The sequence below is a fragment of the Sphaeramia orbicularis genome, chromosome 18, assembly GCF_902148855.1.
Source record: "Sphaeramia orbicularis chromosome 18, fSphaOr1.1, whole genome shotgun sequence".
NCBI classification, from domain to species: Eukaryota; Metazoa; Chordata; class Actinopteri; order Kurtiformes; family Apogonidae; genus Sphaeramia; species Sphaeramia orbicularis.
Genome location: NC_043974.1, coordinates 2,650,601 through 2,677,795, shown reverse-complemented (window position 1 = coordinate 2,677,795; position 27,195 = coordinate 2,650,601). Strand labels below are relative to the sequence as shown.

At 37.5% G+C, this 27,195-nt stretch overlaps 1 protein-coding gene across 1 annotated transcript; it reads left to right on the top strand.

The window, feature by feature from the left end:
* The first annotated feature begins 1,057 nt into the window (after window positions 1-1,057).
* Window positions 1,058-26,463, top strand: LOC115438937 (butyrophilin-like protein 1). Its single transcript, XM_030162831.1, has 7 exons — window positions 1,058-1,103; window positions 7,860-7,963; window positions 11,254-11,592; window positions 20,564-20,851; window positions 22,265-22,366; window positions 24,899-25,177; window positions 25,751-26,463. The coding sequence occupies exons 2-7, from the start codon at window positions 7,861-7,863 to the stop codon at window positions 26,461-26,463; spliced, it is 1,824 nt and encodes a 607-aa protein (XP_030018691.1). The 5' UTR covers window positions 1,058-1,103; window position 7,860.
* The last annotated feature ends 732 nt before the right edge of the window (window positions 26,464-27,195 follow it).

Here is a 27,195-nt window from a genome sequence, read left to right as displayed (position 1 = left end):
GTAAAATGAATAAAATTAAACAAAATGATAAGTGCATCTGAAGTTACCATGGAAACACCGTCATCTTCTACAACATTGATTCTCCAGTCAAACCCATGGAGTTGGATCAATGACAGTGGATGGACACACTGGGGTTATGTTCAGTTAATGACAAAATGGACTGAGAAAGTTTTTTTTTTTTTTTCTTTTTTTAAGTTTTCTGTTTTTGATAGAATAGAACAGAACAGAACAGAACAGAACAGAACAGAACAGAACAGAATAGAATAGAATAGCATGTCTTTATTGTCATTGTACAGGTACAACGAAATTAAAAAAGTGCAATTGTTGCTTTTCCGCATTCTGTTCACCACCAATTTTATTTTTTATTTATTTTTATTTTATTTATTTTTATTTATATATTTTTATTTTATTAATATTATTATTATCATCACCATCATCATCATTATTATTATCATTATCATTATTATTATTATTATTATTATTATTATTATTATTATTATTATAATCATTATCATCATCATCATCATCATTATTATTATCATTATCATTATTATTATTATTATTATTATTATTATTATTATCATTATCATCATCATCATTATTATTATTATTATTATTATTATTATTATTATTATTATTATTATTATTATTGTTATCATTATTATTCTGATTATAATCATTATCATCATCATCATCATCATTATTATTATTGTTGTTGTTGTTGTTGTTATTATTATTATTATTATTATTATTATTATTATTATTATTATTATTATTATTATCATTATTATTCTGATTATAATCATTATCATCATCATCATCATCATCATCATCATCATTATTATTATTATTATTATTATTATTATTATTATTATTATTATTCTGCTGTTGTTTGACTGGTCCGGTCCGGTCCACTTCAGATCATCTTGGGCTGTCTGTGTCGTCTGAACTTAAATAAGTTGGACACCTCCGCTTTAGAGGTCCTAGTTTCTTCATAATCAAACTACAAATTGAACCGGAAGACTACATTTCCCATCATCCCTCTAGTCGGACTGTGCCCACTCACAGCCTTTCCAGTCACAGATTCTTTCCGTGCAGAACAGGTAGGAAACTGTTTTATTTCTACTTTTCTGTCCTTGATATCTGCTTCCAGGTTGTCTAAATACTTACTGACTGTAGTGTGGGACTGTTTTTCATTCTTAGATTTATTGTAGTCCAAGTGTCGTCGAACTTAGATTTGTGTCATTCACCGACATTTAGCTCATTTTCTGTTATTTTCTGTTTTTTTTTTTTTTTTTTTTTTTAGATATTACAGGTACAAATTCAGGTATGTGTTTAAACCAGAACATTCTAACTGGTATAATGTGCCTGTTTTTATTTGCTGGCTGTTTGAGGTCATTTAAGAAGACGCAAACGTATCCATACGTGTCTGCAAATCCATGAATTAATCATTAACTATAACCAATAAATCCATGTGATATGTGGAACGGCTGCACATTCACCTGTTTTAACCTCAGATAGTCCGTTTAATTCTAAATCCTGGCCTGAAACTTGTGTTTTTTTATCGATAGTCATCTTCTGAATGAAAGTGAAAGTGAAAGTAAAGTCTTTGTGCAATGCTGTCAGTAGAATTAAAAAGTGTCTTCAGACAGAACAGTGAGATTCTATCAACAGTTCTAAGTTTGGACATTCTGCTTCGTGTTAGTTTTGCATGTTGTGACATATGTGTGGACTTGTTTTGCTCTGGTGTAATTCTTACTATGGTAAGGCTGGCAGTAGTTTGGCAGATTAGGGCTTTGGCCGTTAATAGTGAACAAACTAAAGGAGCACAAAGCACACATGTTCCCTTGTAGTGATGTTGGTTCTGCTGGTAATAGACTACTACAGCATTTCAGCCTAAATGAGCCACACTCCCTTTACTTACATCAAAAACACATGGGTTTGTGTAGCAGGACTGTGGAGCACGGACCGCTTAGGGACCGTCTACAAAGTGCACAAACGCAAAGAGTGGGAAATAAGCTTTTGCTGAAGGAGGGACATTTGAATTATTTCTTGCTCAATAGCCCCGCCCACAGAGGGGGAGGAGCTTCCATATTCACAGACCACGACAAAAAAGAAATATTTAAATAGTTCCTCCATCAGTAGCAGAAGTATATTTCCCTAAACGGAGAGTTGTAGTAGGAAGGGGGAGGTGTCCTTGTCATGGTCTGTGAGTATGGAGGCTCCTCCCCTTTTATGGGCGGAGCTATTCAAAAAGAAATATTTAAAAAGTTCCTACTTCAATTGCAAAAGTATTTTTGTATAAACGGAGAGTTGTCGTAGGAAGGGGGAGGTGTCCTTGTCATGGTCTGTGAGTATGGAAGCTCCTCCCTCTTTGTGGGCAGAGCTATTGAAGAAGAAACATTTAAAAAGTTCTTCCTTAGGGTGTCTCATTTTTGGGACTTCTTTTCTGATCCAGCTCTTAATTTGACCAGTTAATCTCTTATATATTAGTAACTCCCCCCAAAAATTTCAGCCCAATCCGTAAAGTTTTCGACACCCCCCCCCACCCCCCACCGCCATCGTTAGGGTGCCGGTCAGCCCAGTGCAGAAAACCCATTTTTCAGTGGAAAATCATGCATTTGTGGGTACGTGCTGAAGTGCAGAAAAGGGAGGGTACCAGATGGGTACTGTAGGATCAGATGGAAGGTACCAGATGGGTACTGTAGGATCAGATGGAAGGTACCAGATGGGTACTGTAGGATCAGATGGAGGGTACCAGATGGGTACTGTAGGATCAGATGGAGGGTACCAGATGGGTACTGTAGGATCAGATGTTCTGAGTGCAGATCTGTGAAATCAGACGAGGACAGAAAGAAATCTGAAAAAACCTGGGATTGGACCCATTTTTCAGTGTCACATGACCTTGACCTTGTCTAAAATCATGTGACCTTTGACCTGTACATGATTTCAGACCTTCATAAACGACAGTTCCATCCCCCAAAACCTCTAATATGACATTTGCATGAGCAGATCTGGCAGAACTAACCCACAAATGCAGGATTTTCCACTGAAAAATGGGTTTTGTGCACTGGGCTGATGGACACCCTAAAGATGGAGGTGGGGGGGGGGGGCGGGTCTAAAACTGTATGTATTGGGCCAAATTTTTTTTTTGGGAGTTACTGATATATAAGAGATTAACTGGTCAAATTAAGAGCTGGATCGGAAAAGAAGTCCCAAAAATGGGACGCCCTTGTTTGGATAATTTATAAAAGTAAGTATTTTCATAATTTGATGGGGTTTTTAGCACTAAAACAAAGACAAAAATGTGTAGTTGTCATTATTTATAGGTTCTTCTGTTCTTATTTGACTGGTCTGGTCCACTGCAGATCAAATCAGACTGAATGTGGAACCTAAAAGAACAGGAGTTTGAGAACCCTGCTTTATACAGTAGGACTTTAGAGCTAGTTGTGTATGGCTAACCATTAAGGCTATTATTATTTAGAAGGGGACAGGAAATATCAGATTATCTTCCTCCTGCTCCTTTTCGAGTATGGGTGTGTACATGTTTGTTCACCTGATGATTATTGAATGTCTGCTGATGAAATGCACAACCATGAACGAAAGAAATGAAATGAAAAACAAACAAACACACAAAATAAAGCAAAACATTTGATGTAAAAGGTAAAGGAAAGTGGTTATTCTAGTCCAGGGCTGTCAAACTCATCTCAGTTCAGTTCCACATTCAGCTAAATTATATCTGCAGTGGACCGAACCAGTAAAATAATAACATAATAATATATATAAAAATGTCAACTTTAAACTTTTCTCTATGTTTTAGAACGAAAAAAGTAAAATTACATTATGAAAAGGTTTACATTTACAAACTGTCCTTTCAGAAGATGTGAATAACGAACAAACTGAAAAAATAAGTAATTTTAACAATATTCTGCTTCAGTTTATCATTTCCACATGTACATTATAACTTACAGATCACAGTGGATCTACAAACACACAAAACATTTAATAACAGACAGAATATTGTTAAAATTGTACTTATTTCTTTTAAAACATTTCAGGTTGTTCATATTTGTTCAGGTTATTCACATTTTTTGTGAAATTATACTTTGTTTTAGTGTAAATACATGAAAATATTTCCATTTACAAACAGAAACATTGTCATTTGTCATTATTTCTATGTTATTCTGATAGTATTTGACTGGTCCTGTCCACTGCAGATCAAATCAGACTGAATGTGGAACCTGAACTAAAAGGATTGTTCATATCTTAGTGTAATTTTTACGTTTTACAAATTCCTCCCCAGGGCCGGACTGGACCCTTTGGGGGGCTGGATTTGGCCCCCAGGCCGCATGTTTGACACCTGTGGTCTATACAGTCATTTCCTCAGACAGCAGTAAAACATGACTCTGATCCATGTTTTTTTTTTTTTTTACCTCAGTGATTACAGGTTAAAAATGTGACACTGTAATACTGCATTTGTTCAAACAGAGGGCGCAGTTGAGTCAGAATATTTAGCCACAATCCACCAAAAATGAAATGAATGAGGGTCCGATCAAGTAAAAGTGAACATCAGTGTCAAAAATTAAAGTTTCACCTCATTTCTCAAATAGGCTCATTTTTTTAATTTTAAGAACTCTATTTTATAGAATTGTTTTACACTATTTCAGTATCACTTGTATATAAAAATAAATAAAGATATAATCAATATAAAATGAACCCCACAAAGGCCTAAAATATGTAAATACATTATTAACTAGAGGTGCACTTGAATTTGGTTTTTGTATTGCATTGCTATGTCTGCCTGAAGATGCTTGAACTTTAATCTGATTGTGTTCTTTTACACAATTACAATAAAGTATTGAATTGAAAGTATCAGCTGCAGGTTTAGAATTACTCAAGTAAAGTACAAGTAGCTCAGAGTTGTGTTAAAGTACAGAACAAGTTTGAGGGTGACTTTATTTCTACCCGTGGGTAGATTTGTTTTGCAGACAGAGTAAATGCATTTGGCATTAAAACAAAAACACACACTGAACCTGTTCAGCAGGTCCTGGATCGAGTGTCCAGACACAAAGTGCTCAGTGTTCATCAGTGTAGAAGCATGGATGAGTAAAAGAGTACAATGAAGGAATGTAGTGAATGCGGAACTGCAGTCAAACTGTGTCTATATTAGTTTTATGTTAGCTTAGTTCATTTTCAGTCATGGATGCACTTCAAAACAACAGAAGAAGAGAAAAATAAAACAGTGTGACTGAAAAAGGCTCAGGCAGAAGCAAAACTAATGAATGGCTGCTTACTTTACAGATTAAGCTACACAATACATGGTGTCAAGTACGGGAAAAAAATTATATATATTAGTGCTGTCAAGCAATTTTTATATTCATATATATATATATATATATATATATATATATATATATATATATATATATATATATATATATATATATATATATATATATATATATATATATATATATATATATATAATTCAAGTTTTTATTAGAGTTTTCACTTGGTACACGACAATCATACAATGTTGCTTAATGTTAGCAAAGAGGGCTTCTATACATACATGAAAAGTATCAAAAATGCTGCAAAGCGTGGAAGTTCCCAAAATGAAAAAATAAAATAAAATAAAATAAAATAGATAAATAAATAGAATGAATGAAATAGAATTCATTTTTCAATTTAAAACCAAAAATAAAAAACACAAAAAAACCCACTTTTTTTTGTTTTTGTTTTTCATTTTCAAAACCACAATGAAAAACTGGTAACGGTTTGTTTTTCCATTTCCCCATTTTGTGCTCAAATGAAAAATGGATAAAACAGATAATGACCGTTTCATCTGATTTTGCTATTTTCAATAAAGTTCAGTTGTCTGACCTGGAAGTAGTCATTACTAGGGAAAAAATAAACAAACGGAATTTTCCGAATTAACAAGATACTGTTTTCTGAAAAAATTTAAATTTGGCTCTGTTTTTCTGAATTAATCAATTCAGAAAAATTAATTTTTTTGTGTGAATGCAGTACGCTTCCATACATATCAAACAGCTGCTCAATTATAGCAAAATATTCCTCCAGTCCGGCCATGATTCCGTTTGTTTATTTTTTCCCTAGTAACTTCCCTTCCAGGTCAGACAAGTGAACTATATTGAAATCTGCAAAATTGGATGAAACGGTCGTATCCGTTTTTTCCATTTTCTGTTTGAGTACAATGTCGTGAAATGAAAAAACAAACCGTTATCAGTTTTCATTCTGGTTTTGAAAATGTAAAACAAAAAAACGAGTTTTTTTGTTTTTAAATTGAAAAACAAATGAATGAATGATACACAGATTGAATAGATGAATAAATAGATAAATAAATCCTAGAGGTTCGTAGTTGAGCTGTGGTCCTGCTGACTGTCGGTCATAGTTCTGTCAGATCAGAATGGTTCCAGACTGCTGCTGTGGTTCCATCCCTACTGTTAACCTTCTGAAGCACACACTCATATTCAGTCTGTTTCATCATGTTTACTCATTCGTTTAACTGTGGGGCTTTAGGGGTTTTCCAGTGTTTAAGAATAATCCTAACTGCCACTGAGACCCCAACCATAACAGAAAATGTTCTGTTTGATACGTTAGCTGTCGGTCCTTTTCCCAGTAAACACAGCCTTGGACAGACTGGGACGCTTCTGTCCAACCAGTTCTTTAGAGTATGAACTACAACCATCCAGAAACCTTTGATGACTGGACATTCCCACAGACACTGGATCAGAGTACCATGATCATTTTAACATTTCCAACACAGTCAGTTCTTCTTCAGACCTCATCTGTTCAGTCTGACAGGAGTCCAATAATACCTTTGTAATCTCTGATATTGTGTACATTTGTCTTTACCTTCCCTTAAAATTTTCCACATTGTGAAATTATTTTCCTCCATTCCTCATTCCCAAAAACAACCCCAGTGTCTTTTTTCCATAAAACCTTCAAATTGTTCAGATCAGAACTGAGTGTGTAGTTCATTCTTCTATAAAATCCTGAGGCTCTGTGATGGTGAGGTGGTCAAACCAAAGACTCCAGAATATGGTGTAGGCACATGAGACAGTTCCTGATCTGAGGATATTCCCACAAATGTTCTTTTCCTTTTAGTTTATATTTACTCAGTCGGTCATTATAGGACATAAACACTTCACCTTCATACAGATTATCCAGTGGACATATTCCATGGTTGTGCCAACTCTTCCAGTAGATTGGGTTTTTACCGACAAATTATAGGATTTTGCCACAAGGACGAATATAGGTGCTTATAATGAGATAATTTGAGCAATTATAAGCAATTAAAATTTGTAATCAGATTAATCAAAGGGTTGCTGTGGATTAATTTTGATGAATCATGATTAAATATTCATTTTTAATCTATATTAATCGTGTTTCATTTTACATGAGCAAACAGACTCAAGAAAGAAGGGAATACATATGCACTTAAGGCATTTATTAAACACCTTCAACAGTTTCAACAAAACAACTGTAAACAGCTGTTCTGCCTGTTTTCTCTCACATTTCCATCCAAAGGGACAACCTGCTGTTTAGTGTATTCCATCTTCATGGGTCGGTTCTGCTGGTTCTGTTCTTCTTCTGTTTTCTTCGTAACTTTTGAACCAGTTCTAAACTGTCCCTCCAAATCTACAGTTTTCCATGTTTTTCAGTCACCAGTCAAATTAATCCAACAGTATCTGGATGCATAATCTTTTACTCTTTTATTCTCAGTACCCATGAATGTCTTTGAAATAGTTGGATTGTGTATATTTTATATTTATATAAGTGCCTGTTAGACTTGTCCTCGTACTGAAATCTAGTTGTTTGTGTTTGCTTCATTCCAGGATGCTTCACATGATGCTCAGACATTTTAATAACTTCAGCTGTGGTGCCTTCACTGTCCTGTCCTACACTGTGCTTTTCCCTGCATTAATTCATCTGTGTACAGGTAAGTGACATACATGTATGATGGCATATTAGAGCAGAGTTAGCTCTGCTGTTTGTTTGTTTGTCTGTTTCTTTTAATTTGGTTTGACTGTATAAGCAGAGACAACTGAACCAAACCACCACTGAAAACTGACACTAATTACATCTACAGCTGTGGAAAAATGAAGAGACCACTGCAGTTTCCTGTGAAATCAGCCTGTCTGCATTAGGGCTGTTAGAAAATATCAGTTCTGCAATATATCGTGATATTTCATTTCACAATACTGTATCGATATTAAAAAGTACTGTATGGATATTTTAGGTATTTATTCAAATGCAGATACTGTGGAGGTTCATTTGTTTTTTGTTTTTCTTTATTGTTTATGTTCTATTTATTACTAGCGGCATTGTACCTGTGGTGCCATTGTACGATAGCATGAGTGGCTAAAATCTCCCAGCGTACCTCACAACATTTGAATACGGACATAAAATTGTGCCTAGTAGACAGTCTGGTAATGTATGTATTCATTTGGGCAGTTTGGTGTCGATGGGGCCTGTGAAGGCTGAGGAAAATCAGTTCAAACGCCTCCTGTGCTGCAACGTCAATCGGATGGACATAGAACATGCGTTGTATAGTAGGATTATTTAACACTCTTTTATTAAATAATGGTTATTTGAAGCATCCTAAAAGCACTTTTTACTGTCTGAGAGGCAGATGGGAGTTCCTTTGTTGGGATTGAACTCCAATCCTGTTCTGATGTTAGTTGTGAACTAATAGAATCTGAACATTTGAACAGGATCTGAAACTGGAATGTGTGTAAAACAGAATTTCAGTTTGAACACAGTTACATTTGGAACATTTGGTGATAGAACATTAGATCCTGTTGGGATCAAATACAAATGTGTTTAGGATTTGGGCAGATTTATGCTGTAATTCAATTCTTTCAGGAAATCATCATTTTTAAAAAAGAAACAAAAAATTGCCTTTTTAACAGTATCATGATATATCGTGATACATCGTATTGTGATCCTAGTATTGTGATTTGTATGGTATTGCCAGATTCTTGCCGATACACAGCCCTAATCTGCATGTATGACATTCATTCCATTACTGTGACAGCTGCATTCCAACACAATGTTCTATTATTAAAGAAGGAGAAGTATAAACACTCAAAATATGTACAAATACTAAACACATTTTTATTTGATCCCAACAGGATCTAATGTTATATCACAGAATGTTTCTAATTCTCCTAGTTTCCAAAGGAACTCCCATCTGCCTCTCAGACAATAAAAAGTGCTTTTAGCATGATTCAAAGAACCATTATTTAATAAAACAGTGTTAAATAATAATAAATAAAATATAAACAATAAAGAAAAAAAAAAAAAGAACCTCTGCCATTTTTTCATTTGAATAAATACCTAAAAATATTGATACAGTACTTTTTAATATCGATACAGTATTATGAAATGAAATATCGCAGAATCGACCTTTTGTAAACCCCTAATGTCAATGAACATAAATCTCTGTTTTGAATCTAGAATGTTCGTTCCCCCTCTATCCCGTACAAAATTAAAAAATGAAGGTTTGTTTTCAAACTCTTCTTCACTTTTGTAACATCTGTCAGTATCCTGGTTTTTTGCTCATGTGACTCTATAGTTTTCCAAAAAGATCTTTCCATTGCAGTTTTGCATGATTTACCATTTTCGATACGGTCAAAAAAGCACCTCTAACGGGCGCAAAAACTTTTCATCGACAAACAAGAGTTTTGGTGAAAATTGTCGTTTTTCTATCAGGCACATTTTTATGCACAAGTTATATTCAGGCAATTTGAGGGTCGATGGAAAAGCCACTTTAGAAGGTCAGAGAATGACAAAAGACAGAGTTAGAGGTGTTTTTATATCCTCCTGACACCCAGTAAGTCAACATTTTCACCATTTTACATTCAATAATTACCTTAACTGGAAACAGCGTGATGCAACAGTTTTTTCAGATACATTTTTTATTTATTTGTTCAATATGTCCTTTTCACTGAACATTAGGTAATTTTTTTTTTTAAAGTCAAGCTGTGAAACTCTTGTCCACTACAGAGGACACACACATTTCTGGGTCTCAGGAGGATGTATAAGGAACATTTTTTGAGCTTTAAAATAGTGAATCTACTGAATTTCAAACAATGTCCTTTTTTTCTACAAAAAATGTGACTTTTATTGGAAAATGTACAACTGAACTGTCAGAGAATATCCTTTTTTTTCCCATATGTTTGTTAGTTTTTCCCCAGGATCAGAGAATATCTGAGTTTTGTCTAATTTAAAAAAAATAATAATAAAATTTGTCCTGGAAATCTATGAATTTATAAAGATCAAACATATTCCTTTTTTTCCTCATAAATTTGATGTGGGTTCTTTCTCAGAAAATTTAGTTAATAATCTAAGACACAGGTGTCAAACATGTGGCCCGGGGGCCAAATCCGGTCCACCAAAGCGTCCAGTCCGGCCCTGGGTTGAATTTGTGAAATGCAAAAATTACACTGAAGATATAAACAATCCTTTTAGTTCAGGTTCCACATTCAGACCAATTCAATCTCAAGTGGGTCATAATAACCTATAAATACTCCAGATTTTTCTCTTTGTAAATGTTTTCATGTATTTACACTTAAACAAAGTATAATTTTGCAAAAATATCTGAATAACCTGAACAAATATGAATAACCTGAAATATCTTAAGTACAATTTTAATAATATTCTGCCTGTTATTAAATGTTTTGTGTGTTTGTAGATCCACTGTGATCTGTAACTTATAATGTACATGTGTAAATGATAAACTGAGGCAGAATATTGTTAAAATTATACTTATTTTTCATTACTTTTTTCATTCTAAAACAGAGAAAAGTTTAGTGTTGACATTATTTCTATATTATTCTGTTATTATTTTACTGGTTCAGCCCACTGCAGATCAAATGTAGCTGAATGTGGAACTGAACTAACATGAGTTTGACAGCCCTGTTCTAAGAGAATATCCCTTATTTGTACATATTATATTTTGTTCCAACAAATTTATGACCTTACGACTTTTTTTTTTTTTTTAAACTTACCTTAGTTTTTCTCTTATTTTGTCTGTATATGTGTGATTAATTTACAACTTTATTCTAGAGAATAAAATGTGTTGGTGTTGTAAAATCAGTTCTGTGAAACTCATACTTCTTAAACCTTAATTGGTTCTATTACATCAAGATGTGAAGTTTTGTTCTGAACAGAAGTACATTCAGTGTGTTCTCCAGAAAACTCTTCCTCTGCTGTTTTGGTCCTCAGGTCAGGGTCAGGTGTCCAGTCCTTCTGAACCCTTGGTATCACTGGTTGGACACAGTGTAACTCTGCCATGTCACCTCGATCCTGCTGCTGATGCTTCACAGCTGACGGTGGAATGGACCAGATCAGACCTGGACCCTCGCTTCGTCCTGGTGTGGCGTGACGGTATAGAACTGGAAAGTAAAAAAAATCCATCCTACACCAACAGAACATCAGTGTCCCCTGAGAAACTGAAGCTGGGAGACGCTTCGCTGAGGCTGTCCTCAGTAAGGCTGTCTGATGAGGGGACGTACAGATGTTTTATTCCACAACTGAGAGACTCTAAAGTTCAGCTGGTTGTAGGTGAGTTTATTTCTGGAATTTGTAACGTGGACAGACTAGGGATGTAACAGTTACTGGTATAACGATAAACTGCAGTAAAATCACAGACGGTTAGTATTACCATTTAAATTCTAATTATCATGATAACCGTGTTTGATTACTGCACTTTTAGGGGAAAAAACCCTATGTAAAGATCTGCTTTTATGTCAAATATTAGAGTATAGCTTTAATTTATTACAATTTTAATTTTCTATACCTAATATTTGGAACCAATATTCACTTTTAAAGTCTATGAAAAGGTTCATTAAGCATCTGTGTGTTATTTATGCAATAAATTACAGGGGTTGGACAAAATAATGGAAACACCTTCACCTCAAGATGATAATGCCCCAATCCATACAGCTAGAATAGTTAAAGAATGGCATGAGGAACATTCGAATGAAGTTGAGCATCTCATATGGCCGGCACAGTCCCCAGACCTCAACATTATTGAGCATTTATGGTCAGTTTTAGAGATTCAAGTAAGACGTTGATTTCCACCGCCATCGTCTCTAAAAGAGTTGGAGGGTATTCTAACTGAAGAATGGCTTAAAATTCCTTTGGAAACAATTCACAAGTTGTATGAATCAATACCTCGGAGAATTGAGGCTGTAACTGCCGCAAAAGGCGGACCTACACCATATGAAATTATATTTTGTTGATGTTTTAAGGTGTTTCCATTATTTTGTCCAACCCCTGTATATACATTTTTCAAATCAGATTTTATATATTTTTGCGTTTTTTGTCCTTTTGTGTTTTTATAGTAGGTTAAAGTGAAAAAATAACAGACAGATGATACAGATGAAGTTGTGCTGAAAAAACAGATCCCAAACATGGGTATAGTAAACATTTGTTTATATAGTATATAAAGGCAAAATCAAAAGGACTGAAAAACAGACAAAATAGACTCAGACCACTAAGGGTTAATATTGGAATGTTTCTGACACAGAAGGAACATTGTACCAATTTTATGTTGTTGTTTTTTTCAAAATACAACTTGGTTAAATTATTTCAGTGTGTGTATTAGTACTTTTTGAACATTCTGAGCACAATTTCAACAATACCGCGATAATAATGATAACTGTGATAATTGTGGTCACAATAACTGTGATATGAAATTTTCATATGGTTCCATCCCTATTACAGACTAAATGGCACAGGAACAAATGATACACACAAGTCCAGTAAAGAACAGGGTTATTTCCAAGATCAGGGGTCCCCAGCCCCCGGTCCGTGGATCATTTGGTACCGGGCTGCAAAGAAAAAAAAATTGTGGTTAATATTAAAGCAATTTTTTCCATTAGTCTTGTGGAGATTTTATTTTGAAAAGCGACCGTTTCCGTCGTCACCTCAACTGCTCTTGACTCTGTTGTCGTTTCATGAATCAGTAGAAACACAAACTAAAGAAATGAACCACAAACAAAATTCACTGGAGAACATTTTTTGGGAAGAAACGAGGAAATGATGAGGCTGCAGAAGGGTCACAGACTGAAGGGTCACAGTCTGTAGAAGGATCACAGTCTGTAGAAGGGTCACAGACCGCAGAAGGGTCACAGACTGAAGGGTCACAGTCTGTAGAAGGGTCACAGTCTGTAGAAGGGTCACAGTCTGTAGAAGGGTCACAGACTGAAGGGTCACAGTCTGTAGAAGGGTCACAGACTGTAGAAGGGTCACAGACTGAAGGGTCACAGACTGTAGAAGGGTCACAGACTGTAGAAGGATCACAGACTGTAGAAGGATCACAGACTGTAGAAGGGTCACAGACTGTAGAAGGATCACAGACTGTAGAAGGATCACAGACTGTAGAAGGGTCACAGACTGTAGAAGGATCACAGACTGTAGAAGGGTCACAGACTGTAGAAGGGTCACAGACTGTAGAAGGATCACAGACTGAAGGGTCACAGACTGTAGAAGGGTCACAGACTGCAGAAGGGTCACAGACTGAAGGGTCACAGACTGAAGGGTCACAGTCTGTAGAAGGATCACAGACTGTAGAAGGGTCACAGACTGCAGAAGGGTCACAGACTGTAGAAGGGTCACAGACCGCAGAAGGGTCACAGACTGAAGGGTCACAGACTGAAGGGTCACAGTCTGTAGAAGGGTCACAGTCTGTAGAAGGGTCACAGACTGCAGAAGGGTCACAGACTGTAGAAGGGTCACAGACCGCAGAAGGGTCACAGACCGCAGAAGGGTCACAGACTGAAGGGTCACAGACTGAAGGGTCACAGTCTGTAGAAGGATCACAGACTGAAGGGTCACAGACTGTAGAAGGGTCACAGACTGCAGAAGGGTCACAGACTGTAGAAGGGTCACAGACTGTAGAAGGGTCACAGACTGTAGAAGGATCACAGTCTGTAGAAGGGTCACAGACTGTAGAAGGGTCACAGACCGCAGAAGGGTCACAGACTGTAGAAGGGTCACAGACTGAAGGGTCACAGTCTGTAGAAGGGTCACAGACTGAAGGGTCACAAACTGTAGAAGGGTCACAGACTGTAGAGGGGTCACAGACTGCAGAAGGGTCACAGACTGTAGAAGGGTCACAGACCGAAGGGTCACAGTCTGTAGAAGGATCACAGTCTGTAGAAGGGTACAGACTGTAGAAGGGTCACAGACTGTAGAAGGGTACAGACTGTAGAAGGGTCACAGACTGTAGAAGGGTCACAGTCTGTAGAAGGGTCACAGTCTGTAGAAGGGTCACAGACTGTAGAAGGATCACAGTCTGTAGAAGGGTCACAGTCTGTAGAAGGATCACAGTCTGTAGAAGGGTCACAGTCTGTAGAAGGATCACAGACTGTAGAAGGGTCACAGTCTTTAGAAGGGTCACAGTCTGTAGAAGGATCACAGTCTGTAGAAGGGTCACAGACTGTTGAAGGATCACAGACTGTAGAAGGGTCACAGTCTGTAGAAGGATCACAGTCTGTAGAAGGGTCACAGTCTGTAGAAGGATCACAGACTGTAGAAGGGTCACAGTCTTTAGAAGGGTCACAGTCTTTAGAAGGGTCACAGTCTGTAGAAGGATCACAGACTGTAGAAGGGTCACAGTCTGCAGAAGGGTCACAGACTGCAGAAGGGTCACAGACTGCAGAAGGGTCACAGACTGAAGGGTCACAGTCTGTAGAAGGGTCACAGACTGTAGAAGGGTCACAGACTGTAGAAGGATCACAGTCTGTAGAAGGGTCACAGTCTGTAGAAGGGTCACAGACTGCAGAAGGATCACAGACTGAAGGGTCACAGTCTGTAGAAGGGTCACAGACTGTAGAAGGGTCACAGACTGTAGAAGGGTCACAGTCTGTAGAAGGGTCACAGACTGCAGAAGGATCACAGACTGAAGGGTCACAGTCTGTAGAAGGGTCACAGACTGTAGAAGGGTCACAGACTGTAGAAGGATCACAGACTGAAGGGTCACAGTCTGTAGAAGGGTCACAGTCTGTAGAAGGGTCACAGTCTGTAGAAGGGTCACAGACTGAAGGGTCACAGACTACAGAAGGGTACAGTCTGTAGAAGGGTTCCTGTTCCCAGTGTTCAGTGTCTTTGTAGATCTGATCCAGAATGCACATGGACTAATGAGAAGTGGAGGCAGAATAATGGTAAAATTGCACTGATTTTCCTGAGAAATTTCCTTTTTTTTTTTTTTTTCAGGTTATTACCTCCGCCAAGGAGGTTATGTTTTTGCCGGTGTTGGTTTGCTTTTCTGTCTGTCCATGTGCAAGATAACTGAAAAAGTTATGGATGGATTTGGATAAAAATTTTAGGAAATGTTGATACTGGCACAAGGAACAAATGATTATATTTTGGTGGTGATCTGATCGGGGAGGGGGAGTGATCTGCCTTGGTGGAGGTCTGCACTCTTAGTGCTTTTCTAGTTCACATCTTCTTTGTTTGGATAGTTTATAAAAGTAAGTATTTTCATAATTTAATGTTTTTTTTTTCACTAAAACAAAGACACAAAATTGGAGTTGTCATTATTTCTAGGTTATTCTGTTATTATTTTACTGGTCCGACCCACTGCAGATCAAATCAGGATCAATGTGAACCTGAAAGAAAATTAGTTTGAGAGCCCTGCTGTAGAATCATTGTAATTGCCTGATATCCAGTGTAAGTGTTTCAGATCACATACTCTGAACTGACAGAGGTTTTTGTTATTGGACCACCTCTACCCAGTCTGTGGAACATTTTCATGCATGAAACTGGTCCGTAGAACAATAAAGGTTGGGGACCACTGTTCTAGATGATTCATTGATTATTTACTAAAAAAAAGGGAAAAACTGTGAAAAAGCTCCTTGTAAATAAACCCCTACATCCCAAACTGACACCTTCAGAGAACTTTCTTCACCAACTGACCAACACTAAACATTTTTCACTGACGTCTGTCGATTCTTTTTATGCTCCCGTCACCACAGTCGCACACGCACTCTGATGGCAGAAAAACACTGTGTACCAGCAGAGGACTAACTAATAGAATATGAACAGGATCTGAAACTGTAATGTCTGTTAAACAGAATTTCAGTTTGAACACAGGAACATTTTGTGATAGAACATTAGATCCTGTTGTGATTAGAGCTGGGTAAAAAAAAAAGATTTATTTGATTTTGGATCGATTTGTTTTTAATTTTGCGAAATCGATTAATGGTGGATGAGATCAATTTTTCAGAACAGGACCGCAAGTAAATGACCCGGAAACCGCCGACGTGGAAGCGCAGCCGGCTCCATCTCACCAGCCCCTTGCAGAGACGGGGCATCTTGGTCGTGCTCGCGACGGTTCTGGCGCAGGAGGAAGGGTGGGGAAAACCCCTCAGTGGGAGGTCCTCCCCTCCTCAAACTGGAACCTGCAGTGCAGATGAACTGGCCAGTGGAGGCGGGTCATGGAAACCAGTTGTTTTAGAAATATTAACTTGGATCACCTGTGGCTGAGTGCGGAGTTAGAGGAATAGTAAAGCCGAAATCATGAAGCTCCGCCCACCCTCCCCCTCCAGTGACTTTCTTGTACTAAGGGTCCAACATGGGTCTGTTTCAGGGGGAGGCAAACTGGTGTCAGTGCCCCAGGGTGACAGTAATGAGCCTTCAGGCTGGAAGCAGCAGGAATAAAACAGAATAAAGATGAAGAAGAAGTCTGTTCTGATCCACAGTAGAAATGAATGAATGAATGAATGAATGAATGAATGAATGAATGAATGTTTATTTCAGTTAAATACAAGATACAAAACACACACATATAAAAAAGACAACAAAACAAAACACCTACATATTAAAAAAGAAACAAACAAGCATAAAATTAACACATTTTGTAACTGAAAAAGGAAGAAGCTGAAGCCGGAGGCTTATTTCTGCTTCTCCTATTTACACCCTTAGTCCATTGTCCACACCTTAAGTTGTAACAGATAAATACTTAAACTTAAATTATACTACATTCAGTGTAATAAGTTATTTTGTAAACATATTACTCTCATAGCCCTTCATAATTTGACCAATTAAATTCTTTTTGAAACTCAACAGTGAGCTACACAATTTCACTTCATCCTTCAATTCGTTCCATAGTTTGACACCAATAACTGAAACACTGTGATATTTAACGTTTGTTCTTACTTTACACTTTTCAAACACAAACATCCCTCTTAAATTATAATGTCCTTTCTTAACTTAAAGATTTTCTGAATACAAAAAGGAAGGTTTTTACTTTTAACGTGAAACATAAATTCCATTGTTTTAAATATACAATGTCAAGAAATTTTAGCAAACCAGATTCTACAAAAAGTGGATTACTTGATTGGAGATAACCAGCTTTGTTTATGACTCTAATAGCTTTTTTTTGGAGTTTAATTATTGGGTCTAAATTAGTCTTATACACATTGCCCCATATTTCCACACAATATGACATATATGGCATTACAAGTGAACAATACAACATATGCAAACATTTTTTGCTTAACAAGTCTCGAGTTTTATAAAGAATCGCAACAGCTTTGGACATTTTGCGTTTGATATATTCTATTTGTGGTTTCCAACAGAGTTTATGGTCAATAATCACTCCCAAAAATTTTGTTTCATACACCCTTTCAATTTCAATTTCATTAATTTTCAGTTTTATTTCATCATTTCCCCTAGCACCACCAAAAACCATAAATTTTGTTTTATCTTCATTAAGTGACAACTTATTTACATCAAACCATTTTTTTAACTTGCTCAATTCCTTTTCCACAATTTCTAATATTTGTTTCATATTTACTCCCGAATAAAGCAAATTAGTATCATCTGCAAATATTGTAAATTTTAACTTACTAGATGCCATAAAAATATCATTTAGATAAAGTATAAATAACTTGGGTCCCAGAACTGAACCTTGTGGGACCCCACATGTTACGTTTCTAAGTTGTGAATTTGTATTTCCAATTGATACATACTGAGACCTATTTTGTAAATAACTTTTTAACCAGTTTTGCGTCACACCTCTTATACCATACATTTCACATTTCCGGAGTAATATTGAGTGATCAATTGTGTCAAATGCTTTCCTTAAATCAATAAAAACACCAACAGTATGTTGTTTCTGATCCACCGCTGTTGCTATATTTTCTGCAAATTCCATTACTGCTAAAGATGTTGATCGGTTTTTCCTAAATCCATACTGATGATCATTTAATATCCTATATTTGTGTATGTAGTCATCTAACCTCTTTACAAACAGTTTCTCAAGAATTTTAGAAAACTGTGGTAACAGTGACACCGGTCTATAATTTGACACCATGTGCTTATCACCATTTTTATAAATCGGAATCACTTTAGCTATTTTCATATTTTCTGGAAAAGTACCTGTTTGAAATGATTTGTTACATATATACGTGAATGGTTGAAGGATACTGTTTATCACTTGTTTTATGAGTGACATATCAATGGAATTTCTATCAGTAGATTTTTTATTTTTAAACTTCCTGACCACTTCCAACACTTCACTTTCACAAACTCCACCAAGAAACATTGAATTATTGTTTTCAATAGCAAAATCAAAGTTTTTATCATCCTTTTCCCACTTGTTAATATCTTTTGCCAAATTAGGACCGACATTAACAAAAAAATCATTAAATATATTCACGATGTCCTCTGTATTTTCCACCACAGTGTCACCAGTTTTAACAACATATGTAGCAAAATTCTTTTTATTACTTTTTTTAATCATATCATTTAACACTTTCCAAGTACCTTTAATATCATTTTTGTGTATTTCTAACAACTGATCATAATAGGCTTTTTTATGTGTTCTTATAATTGCTGTCAATCTATTTTTGTATCTTTTATATTTATTCTCTTTTTCTTTCGTTCTGTGCTTCAGGAATTCCCTATAAAGACTGTTTTTCTTCTTACAAGCCCTTTCCAATCCCTTAGTTAACCATGGTTTCTTATTCTTTTTAAGATCTTGTCTATATTCTTTCACAGGACAATGTCTATTGTACAATGTCAGAAATATGTCTAGGAAAGCATTATATGATTCATTAACATCATCTACATAAACTTCATGCCAGTCATAATTTATTAATTCCTCCTTTAAGGCCATAATTGCTTCTGGTGACTTTGTTCTTACCAAACAAGGTTTTTGCTTATAGTTGGTTAAAGATAATTTGTTGTTCATTTCCAGTTCTATAAAAACTGGCAAATGATCACTTATGTCAGTCAGAAATAGACCACTCGTTATTTCACCATCAATAATGTTTGTAAAAATATTATCAATCAATGTTGCGCTTTCCAATGTGATTCTACTTGGTTTTGTAATTACAGGGTGAAAACTCAAACTGAACATAGTGTTTACAAATTCTGCTGTTTTTGCATGTTCATTCCATTTCAATAGATCAATGTTAAAGTCACCACAAACCAAAATCACCTTATCACATTTTTTTTCATATAAATTAGTAATCTCCTTATTGAATTTCTCAATACATGACCCTGGTGTCCTGTAAATACAACTAAGAAATATGTTTTTGTGTTTTTCCATCTTAATTTCAACCGTTACACATTCCATCAGATTGTCTATAGCAATTGTCAAATCACCATTTATCTTACATTTCAAATCATTTAACACAAATAGGGCCACGCCCCCTCCTCTTTTATTGGCTCTGTTTTGCCAAAACATCTCATATCCTTCTAACTCATCTAGTAACATGGACATGTTTGTGTCTGTTCATTAAACATGGACATGTTTGTGTCCTGGTCATTAAACATGGACATGTTTGTGTCCTGTTCATTAAACATGGACATGTTTGTGTCCTGTTCATTAAACATGGACATGTTTGTGTCCTGTTCATTAAACATGGACATGTTTGTGTCCTGTTCATTAAACATGGACATGTTTGTGTTCATTATTTCAGAGCAGGTTCATCTGTTTACTGATGAAATGTCAGACTTATTTCCTTTCTAATATCAGTATTGATTCTGTGTTGCATGGCTGCAGTAGTCAAAAAATCAAGTTACAACTCAAAATTGTTCTTTGGTATCACTAAATGAATCTAAATCAATCAATATTAAATCGAATCGCAATTAATTGATTCAGAACCTTATGAATCGAAATTGAATCGATTAAGGAAATTGGCCATGATACCCAGCCCTAGTTGTGATCAAATAAAAATGTGTTTAGTATTTGTGCAGATTTCTGGTGTAATTCAATTCTTCAAGGAAATAATCATTTTAAAAAAGAAACAAACAAAAAAATGGCCTTTTTAACAGTATCATGATATATCATGATATATCGTATGGTGATCCTAGTATTGTGATTTGTCTGGTATCTCCAGATTCTTACCAGTACTCAGCTCTAATCGTATGTTCTCACACACAGCCGTCCAACTGAATACCTTCCTAGTTCTTGTGTCTCTATATTCTAATAACAGAAGCGTCTGTGGTTCTTCCTCCTCTTTTCTTTTCTTTTCTTTTCTTTTCTTTTCTTTTCTTTTCTTTTCTCTCCTGTCATCAGGTGCTGCCTCCTCACCTGTTATTACTACAGTAGATGATCAGCAGAGCGGAGGAGTGGTGCTCCAGTGTCGTTCCTCTGGCTGGTATCCAGAGCCGCAGGTGTTGTGGCTGGATGAGGAGGGAAACCTCCTGTCTGCTGGACATCCACACACACAGACAGTCCGAGGTCCTGATGACCTCTATACTATCAGCAGCACAGTGACTGTGGACAACAAACACCAGAACATCACCTGCAGAATCACACAGAACGGCATCGCACAAACCAGAGACACCCACGTACATGTTCCAGGTGACTCAGGGTTTATGGGGTTCCTTAAAAACATGAGTTTTATTTATTCATTTATGACCCCGCCCCCTGAAGAGGAGGCAAGGGGTATTGTTTTTGGTTGGGTTTGTTTCTTTGTGTGTTTGTGTATTTAATTTTAACAGTGAAACTACTGGTTGAATTCTTACTTAATTGGGTTTACAGATTACCAGTGACCCAGAATACATGTGATTACATTTTGGGAAAAGTAGGTCAAAGTTCAAATTCTTCATGTATTTTTAAAATCTTTTGTTCCTCATTTACTTATAATGGCTGAAATTTGTTTATGCCATTTATGTTTATTAGGCCTGTAACATACACACATATTTGGTCCACATACCGAACCAAACCGTTTCAGTTCAGTCCACAGCTGAACCCAAACGGCACAGTTCCACATGGACATATTGAAAGAGCGGACAATGACCTGAAATACAAAATAGCACCTGATATAAGGTTAAAAAAACAAAACAAAAAAAAAAAAAAAAAATATGATGTGAACCTGGAAGGAAGAGACTGAAGACCCTCCACCATCAGTCCAGTTCAGTTTGGATCAGTTCAGGTTCAGGTGAAAGACAACGAGGAAAGAGACGGGGAAAAGACAGACGACAGTTGCCGCCTATGAACGGTAGTAGTAGTTCTAAAACACACATATGCTCGCTCTCTCTCTCTCTCTCTCTCTGTATTACAGAGGAAAAAAAACCCAGGAGTTGGATGTTGAAAGTATTTAGTTTAACGCAAGTGTTACTTAAATTAGTTATGGACCACACCCTGACGTATATAACTGTGCCCCCCCGACAAAAAAAAGTACATCCCCCCCTCTGTGTTTTTGACAAATCACACCCTGCACACACACATACTGTACTTCACGTGTAATTTTTTTGTTGTTATTTATATGCAGAATGTGAACTGACATTTAGTAATACTTTATTTTTTTTTATTTTCTGTTTGATTTATAGCAGCAGAATTATATTGCTTCTGTTTGTCTATATTCTATTGTCTCCAAAAATTGGGGGGGAAATGTTCAAAAATTCATAATAAATGGATTGAAGATATTTTGAGGGGTTCTCTTTCTTCCCGTACCAAACCGAAAAAAAAAACAAAATACGAACCGTGGCTTTCAAAACCGAAAACGTACTGAACCGAAAATTCGGTGTACCGTTCCAGGCCTAGTGCTCTGTATTTGACACATTGATTCAGGTTGGACAGGGGGCTGAGAACGGCCTAAACATACACGTGGAAAGCTTCTAATGTGGACAGAGAACACAGCAGTTCAAAGTGCTGTGTATATTTACCTGAGTCTCCATATGACGTTGAAGTGTCAGACCAAATGAAAATGTCAACTCCACAATGGTACAGGATGAAGCTGGAACCTTCTTGTTGTGTGTTTGTCCATCACAGGTCATTCCAGTTCATCTGCTCCTCTCCTGGTCGCTGTGATCGCTCTCATACTGTCGCTCATTGCAGTGGCTTTTATTGTCCACAGATGGAAACAGAGAAACAGTAAGTATGGAAACAGTCAACAGTCAGCCAAGCTGTCCCAGCTCAGTAAATGTCCATATCTGACCATGGATGTGGAACTACAGACTTCTGTGGGAGGAGGGACATTTTTTTTTTTTAATCAATTGTGAAGTTGAAAACAGGAGAACTGAAGTAATACAACTTCAGATTAAGGATTGTAAAAAAATTTTAACACATCATGTGTCCAAATTGCAGGAAAGACTTCCACAATTCTTCCCAAAGCAAAGTCCATAAATATTTGGATGGTGAAACAGATGTTGTAACGTCTGTGTACAAAACTCCAGTGGATCTGAAAGCTGCAGGAGACTTTCATCACCAATTTTTCCTCAGATGTGTCAAACCTCTGTCATACCCTCAGTATCATGAATCCATTCGTCTGTCTGTCATTCTTCAGCTGAATCTCTTCCTCATGGTGAACAGTTTCTTAGTTCCTTCCACCACAAACAAACCATGTGTTTACAAACAGAGCTGGGAGGGAACTCGGGCATCTGAGGAATTTTGTCGCACAGAAACGGAGGAAGCGGAGCTCCACCTGGCAGCGGCAGCTGCAACAAACACGATGCAGAAACGGCTGGAGCTCTGCTTCCGTCCAGCTGTTTTTGCATTTCAGCCGTTTCCACGTCATGTTTGTTTCATTCATATAATATCATATGGTTGTACTGTCGCTGCCAGGCGGCTGTACGAGCCTCCGTTTCCCACAATGCACGTCACGACAAAATTCCTCAGATGCTGGAGTTCCTTCCTGGCTCTGTTTGTAAACACATGGTTTGTTTGTGGTGGATGGAACGAAGAAACTGTTCACCATGAGGAAGAGATTCAGCTGAGGAATGACAGACAGATTCATGAAACTGAGGATATGACTGAGGATGGACAGATCTGAGGAAACATCTCCTGCAGCTTTAAATGAAACAATTAAGATGTGATTGAAACAAGAATATTCAGCTTTAATACCAACATACTGTATGAAGTGTTTTGAAATGACATTTAGTTCAAACAGTAAATTCCTCCATCATGGTCTCCTTCAGTGTCTGAGGACCATGGCCTCAGACTTGGAGGTCCTGATCTTCATACCAGCTGTGAACCGCCCCAGTGAGAGCTGGAGGTCACTGTTTGATGAAGCTAAGAGGACCACATCATCCTCAAAAAGCACAGACCAGATCCTCCCACCACTGAACTCCACCCCCTCCACCACCCAGCTGTGCCTAGAAACCCTGTCCATAAAAGTTCTGAACAGAACCAGTGACAAAGGGCAGCCCTGGAGGAGTCCAACCCTCACCAGTAACGGTGACAATTATCAGTAAATAATGTCAAAGTAAACACATCTACTCAAATGGACTTCTTGGTTGTCCTAAATGATTGTTTGAATATGTCGAAGCAAAGCACATTTCTCTTGGATGTCAATCCTTCATGACAGTGAACATTATGCATGTCTGTGTTCTGCACTAATGGACAATGGTAACCTTTATTTTGGCACCGATTGATTTGAAAAGAACAGGATCCTTTACTTCATTCAGATTTATTTACATGACATCCACACAGATGCACTGAACTCATTTGAACTCATTTGAACAAGGGATGCAAATTATCGATTAATCCATTAATCATTAGTTGGTTGATCTTATCAATCGATTAACAATTAATTGAGAAGCAGCGATTTTCCTGAGAACCTGAATTTCTCTTTCAATATGGTCCATAAGAATAAAAGCTAAATATTGTTTCAATACTTCATGAAAAAACGTCATATTCCTTAATGATTGATTTACTGTCACCAGTCACAAGTGTTTGCTCCTGGAGGATTCTGTTGGGTCTCTGTAAACTTGATTTGATTCTGATTTGAATTGATAAAGCACTTTGTGACTCTGTCTGTGAAAAGTGCTCTATAAATAAAATTTACTTACTTATTTATTGACCCATTTGGATACAGTCAGTGTTTCCTGTGGAATTCATCTGTTGGTGTGGGGGTCTGTAATGGGGGGGGTGCACGCACGTGCGTTTCGTCGGTAGGTGGGGTTGTGTGCGCGTGCGTTTCGTTGGCGGGAGGGGGGTGCATGCGCGTGTGTTTCGTCGGTGGGGGGGCTACTCACAGGGGATGCGTGCATGTTGGTTGGTAGCCACATGCGTGCGCGCGTCACTTTCTGTCCTACTTATGATACTATGGGGGGCGGTGCAGTCCGTGCCCCTGCAGAAGTGAAAGTGAAACTTTTCGCTCATGTATCTTTTCCCTACCTTAGTCGCAGGTGCACCGCTCCTACAAACAGACGGTCGGTCTGTGTTTGGTCCTCCATGTCCATAAAGTCATTCTAACTCATCAACACCATGATCTGGTTCAATGACCGGCTATCCCAGCCGCGGCGTCGCAGCACAGACAAACCAGCAGCCTTCAGACAGTTGTGGACAAGGGCAATTAACTGACAATTAATGATTTAATCAAGCAAATTCTTATCAACAATTAATCATTAGTCGATTAATTGTTTACATCCCTAATTTGAACTCTTTTTTTTTTTTTGGTGACAGAGAAGAAGAACCAGGGGGATGTGGAATCACAGAAAGGAGAAGAGAAGAATGACTGTGAGAGTCCTGAAAACACTCCTCTGCTAAAAACAGAAACAGATGGAGGGAAACGTTCAGAGGAGGAGGAGAATGAGAGGACGAAGACCCAGGAGGAAAGAAGACAACAAGGACAAGAAGAGCAGGAGACAGTCCAGAACCAGAGACAACAAGGACAAGAAGAGCAGGAGACAGTCCAGAACCAGAGACAACAAGGACAAGAAGAGCAGGAGACAGTCCAGAACCAGAGACAACAAGGACCAGAAGAGCAGGAGACAGTCCAGAACCAGAGACAACAAGGACAAGAAGAGCAGGAGACAGTCCAGAACCAGAGACAACAAGGACAAGAAGAGCAGGAGACAGTCCAGAACCAGAGACAACAAGGACAAGAAGAGCAGGAGACAGTCCAGAACCAGAGACAACAAGGACAAGAAGAGCAGGAGACAGTCCAGAACCAGAGACAACAAGGACAAGAAGAGCAGGAGACAGTCCAGAACCAGAGACAACAAGGACAAGAAGAGCAGGAGACAGTCCAGAACCAGAGACAACAAGGACCAGAAGAGCAGGAGACAGTCCAGAACCAGAGACAACAAGGACAAGAAGAGCAGGAGACAGTCCAGAACCAGAGACAACAAGGACAAGAAGAGCAGGAGACAGTCCAGAACCAGAGACAACAAGGACAAGAAGAGCAGGAGACAGTCCAGAACCAGAGACAACATGGACAAGAAGAGCAGGAGACAGTCCAGAACCAGAGACAACAAGGACAAGAAGAGCAGGAGACAGTCCAGAACCAGGCAGACCATGTCCTGGTCCACACAGACGGACAAAGGGTGAACGAAGGAGCAGAACTTCAGACTGGAACACAACAACATGGACACACATGTGATGGTAATGTGGAAAACGGTGACGCAGACAGTGATGGAAACATGGGAGGAGATGAACCTCCACCTGTTAGTCACAGCAAAGACCCTCCGAAAAAACAAGATGAAGACAAAACACAAGAAGAAGATCCTGAAGTTCAACGTGGAAGTGAGGAGACAGGAGCTCAGGTTCAGAAAGAGGAAGAAAATCATGAAGAACAACTTCAGCTGAAAGCAGAAAAAGAGGAAAAAACAGCAGATGAAAAGTTGGAACCCCTGAAGAATAAACTAAAGCAAATAGAAAGAGAGAAGAAGAAAAGTGAAGATACAATTTCCAGAAAGAATGAGAACATAAAGGACCTAGATAATCAGCTGAATGAACTGAAAAAGCAAAAGGAGGAGGTGGAGAGGAGACTCCAAGAAGAGGACATGAGGAATAAAACAGAGAAAGAAAGAGAAGACACCATGAAAGACCTGGAGAAGAAGAAGGAAGAACTTCAACAGGAAATACAAAAGTTTGAGAAAGCACTGGAGAGAAACCAGAGAGAAAAGACTCATGTTGAAACAAAGAAGTTAAAATTAGAGAAAGAAAAGAGTGAAATCATGACAAAACTAGAGTTACTGAAACACAGAGAAGAGGATGAAGAAGAGGATGAAGATGAAGATCTGTAGAAAAAGAACCAACAGCAAGGAATGATGTTTCTTCGACCTCAGGAAAGATCCAGTTCTTTTACAGTTGATAATTAGTCTGGATGAATTCTTGTTTTTCTGCACTAAATGTTCATATTTGTAATAGTTTCAGATCCTGTTGTGGCTGTAACTAATGATTATTGGACTAAAACCTCCTGGTGATCTGCTCCAGTCCAGCAGGACGTCCTCACACAGCTTTGATTCACCAACCAACAGTCTGGAACCTCCAGACCTTTCACTGACCCACTCTTTGGCCAGAAGCAAACGTGTATTATTTTTGATGAAACTCACTAAAAAAATTCATCCATTTATCAGATAGTATGTGGTCAGATCAGACCATCAGATTCATGTGAACACTTGTGTATATTTGACACAAACATTGACTCGGACTCAAGGGTGAACTAGGGTTGGCCATTTGGAAAAAAAATCCTATCACAATCTTTTTTTTTTTTCATATCAGATAATATCGATATGAATCACAATATCAATCAAATGGCCATTTTTTTGTCAAGCTTATATTTTCTGTTACTCATAAGTAGGGCTGCACGATTAATCGATTTTAAATCGAAATCGGATTTTTTAATTAGGACGATTTTTGAAAAAGGGAAATCGTAAAATCGATTTCATCTCTCTCATGCCTCCGGGCCGCATGCTTGCGGGCTACAGTGGTCTGTCACAGAAGTCCGTGTAATGACTAGACTTTAAATGTGTTAA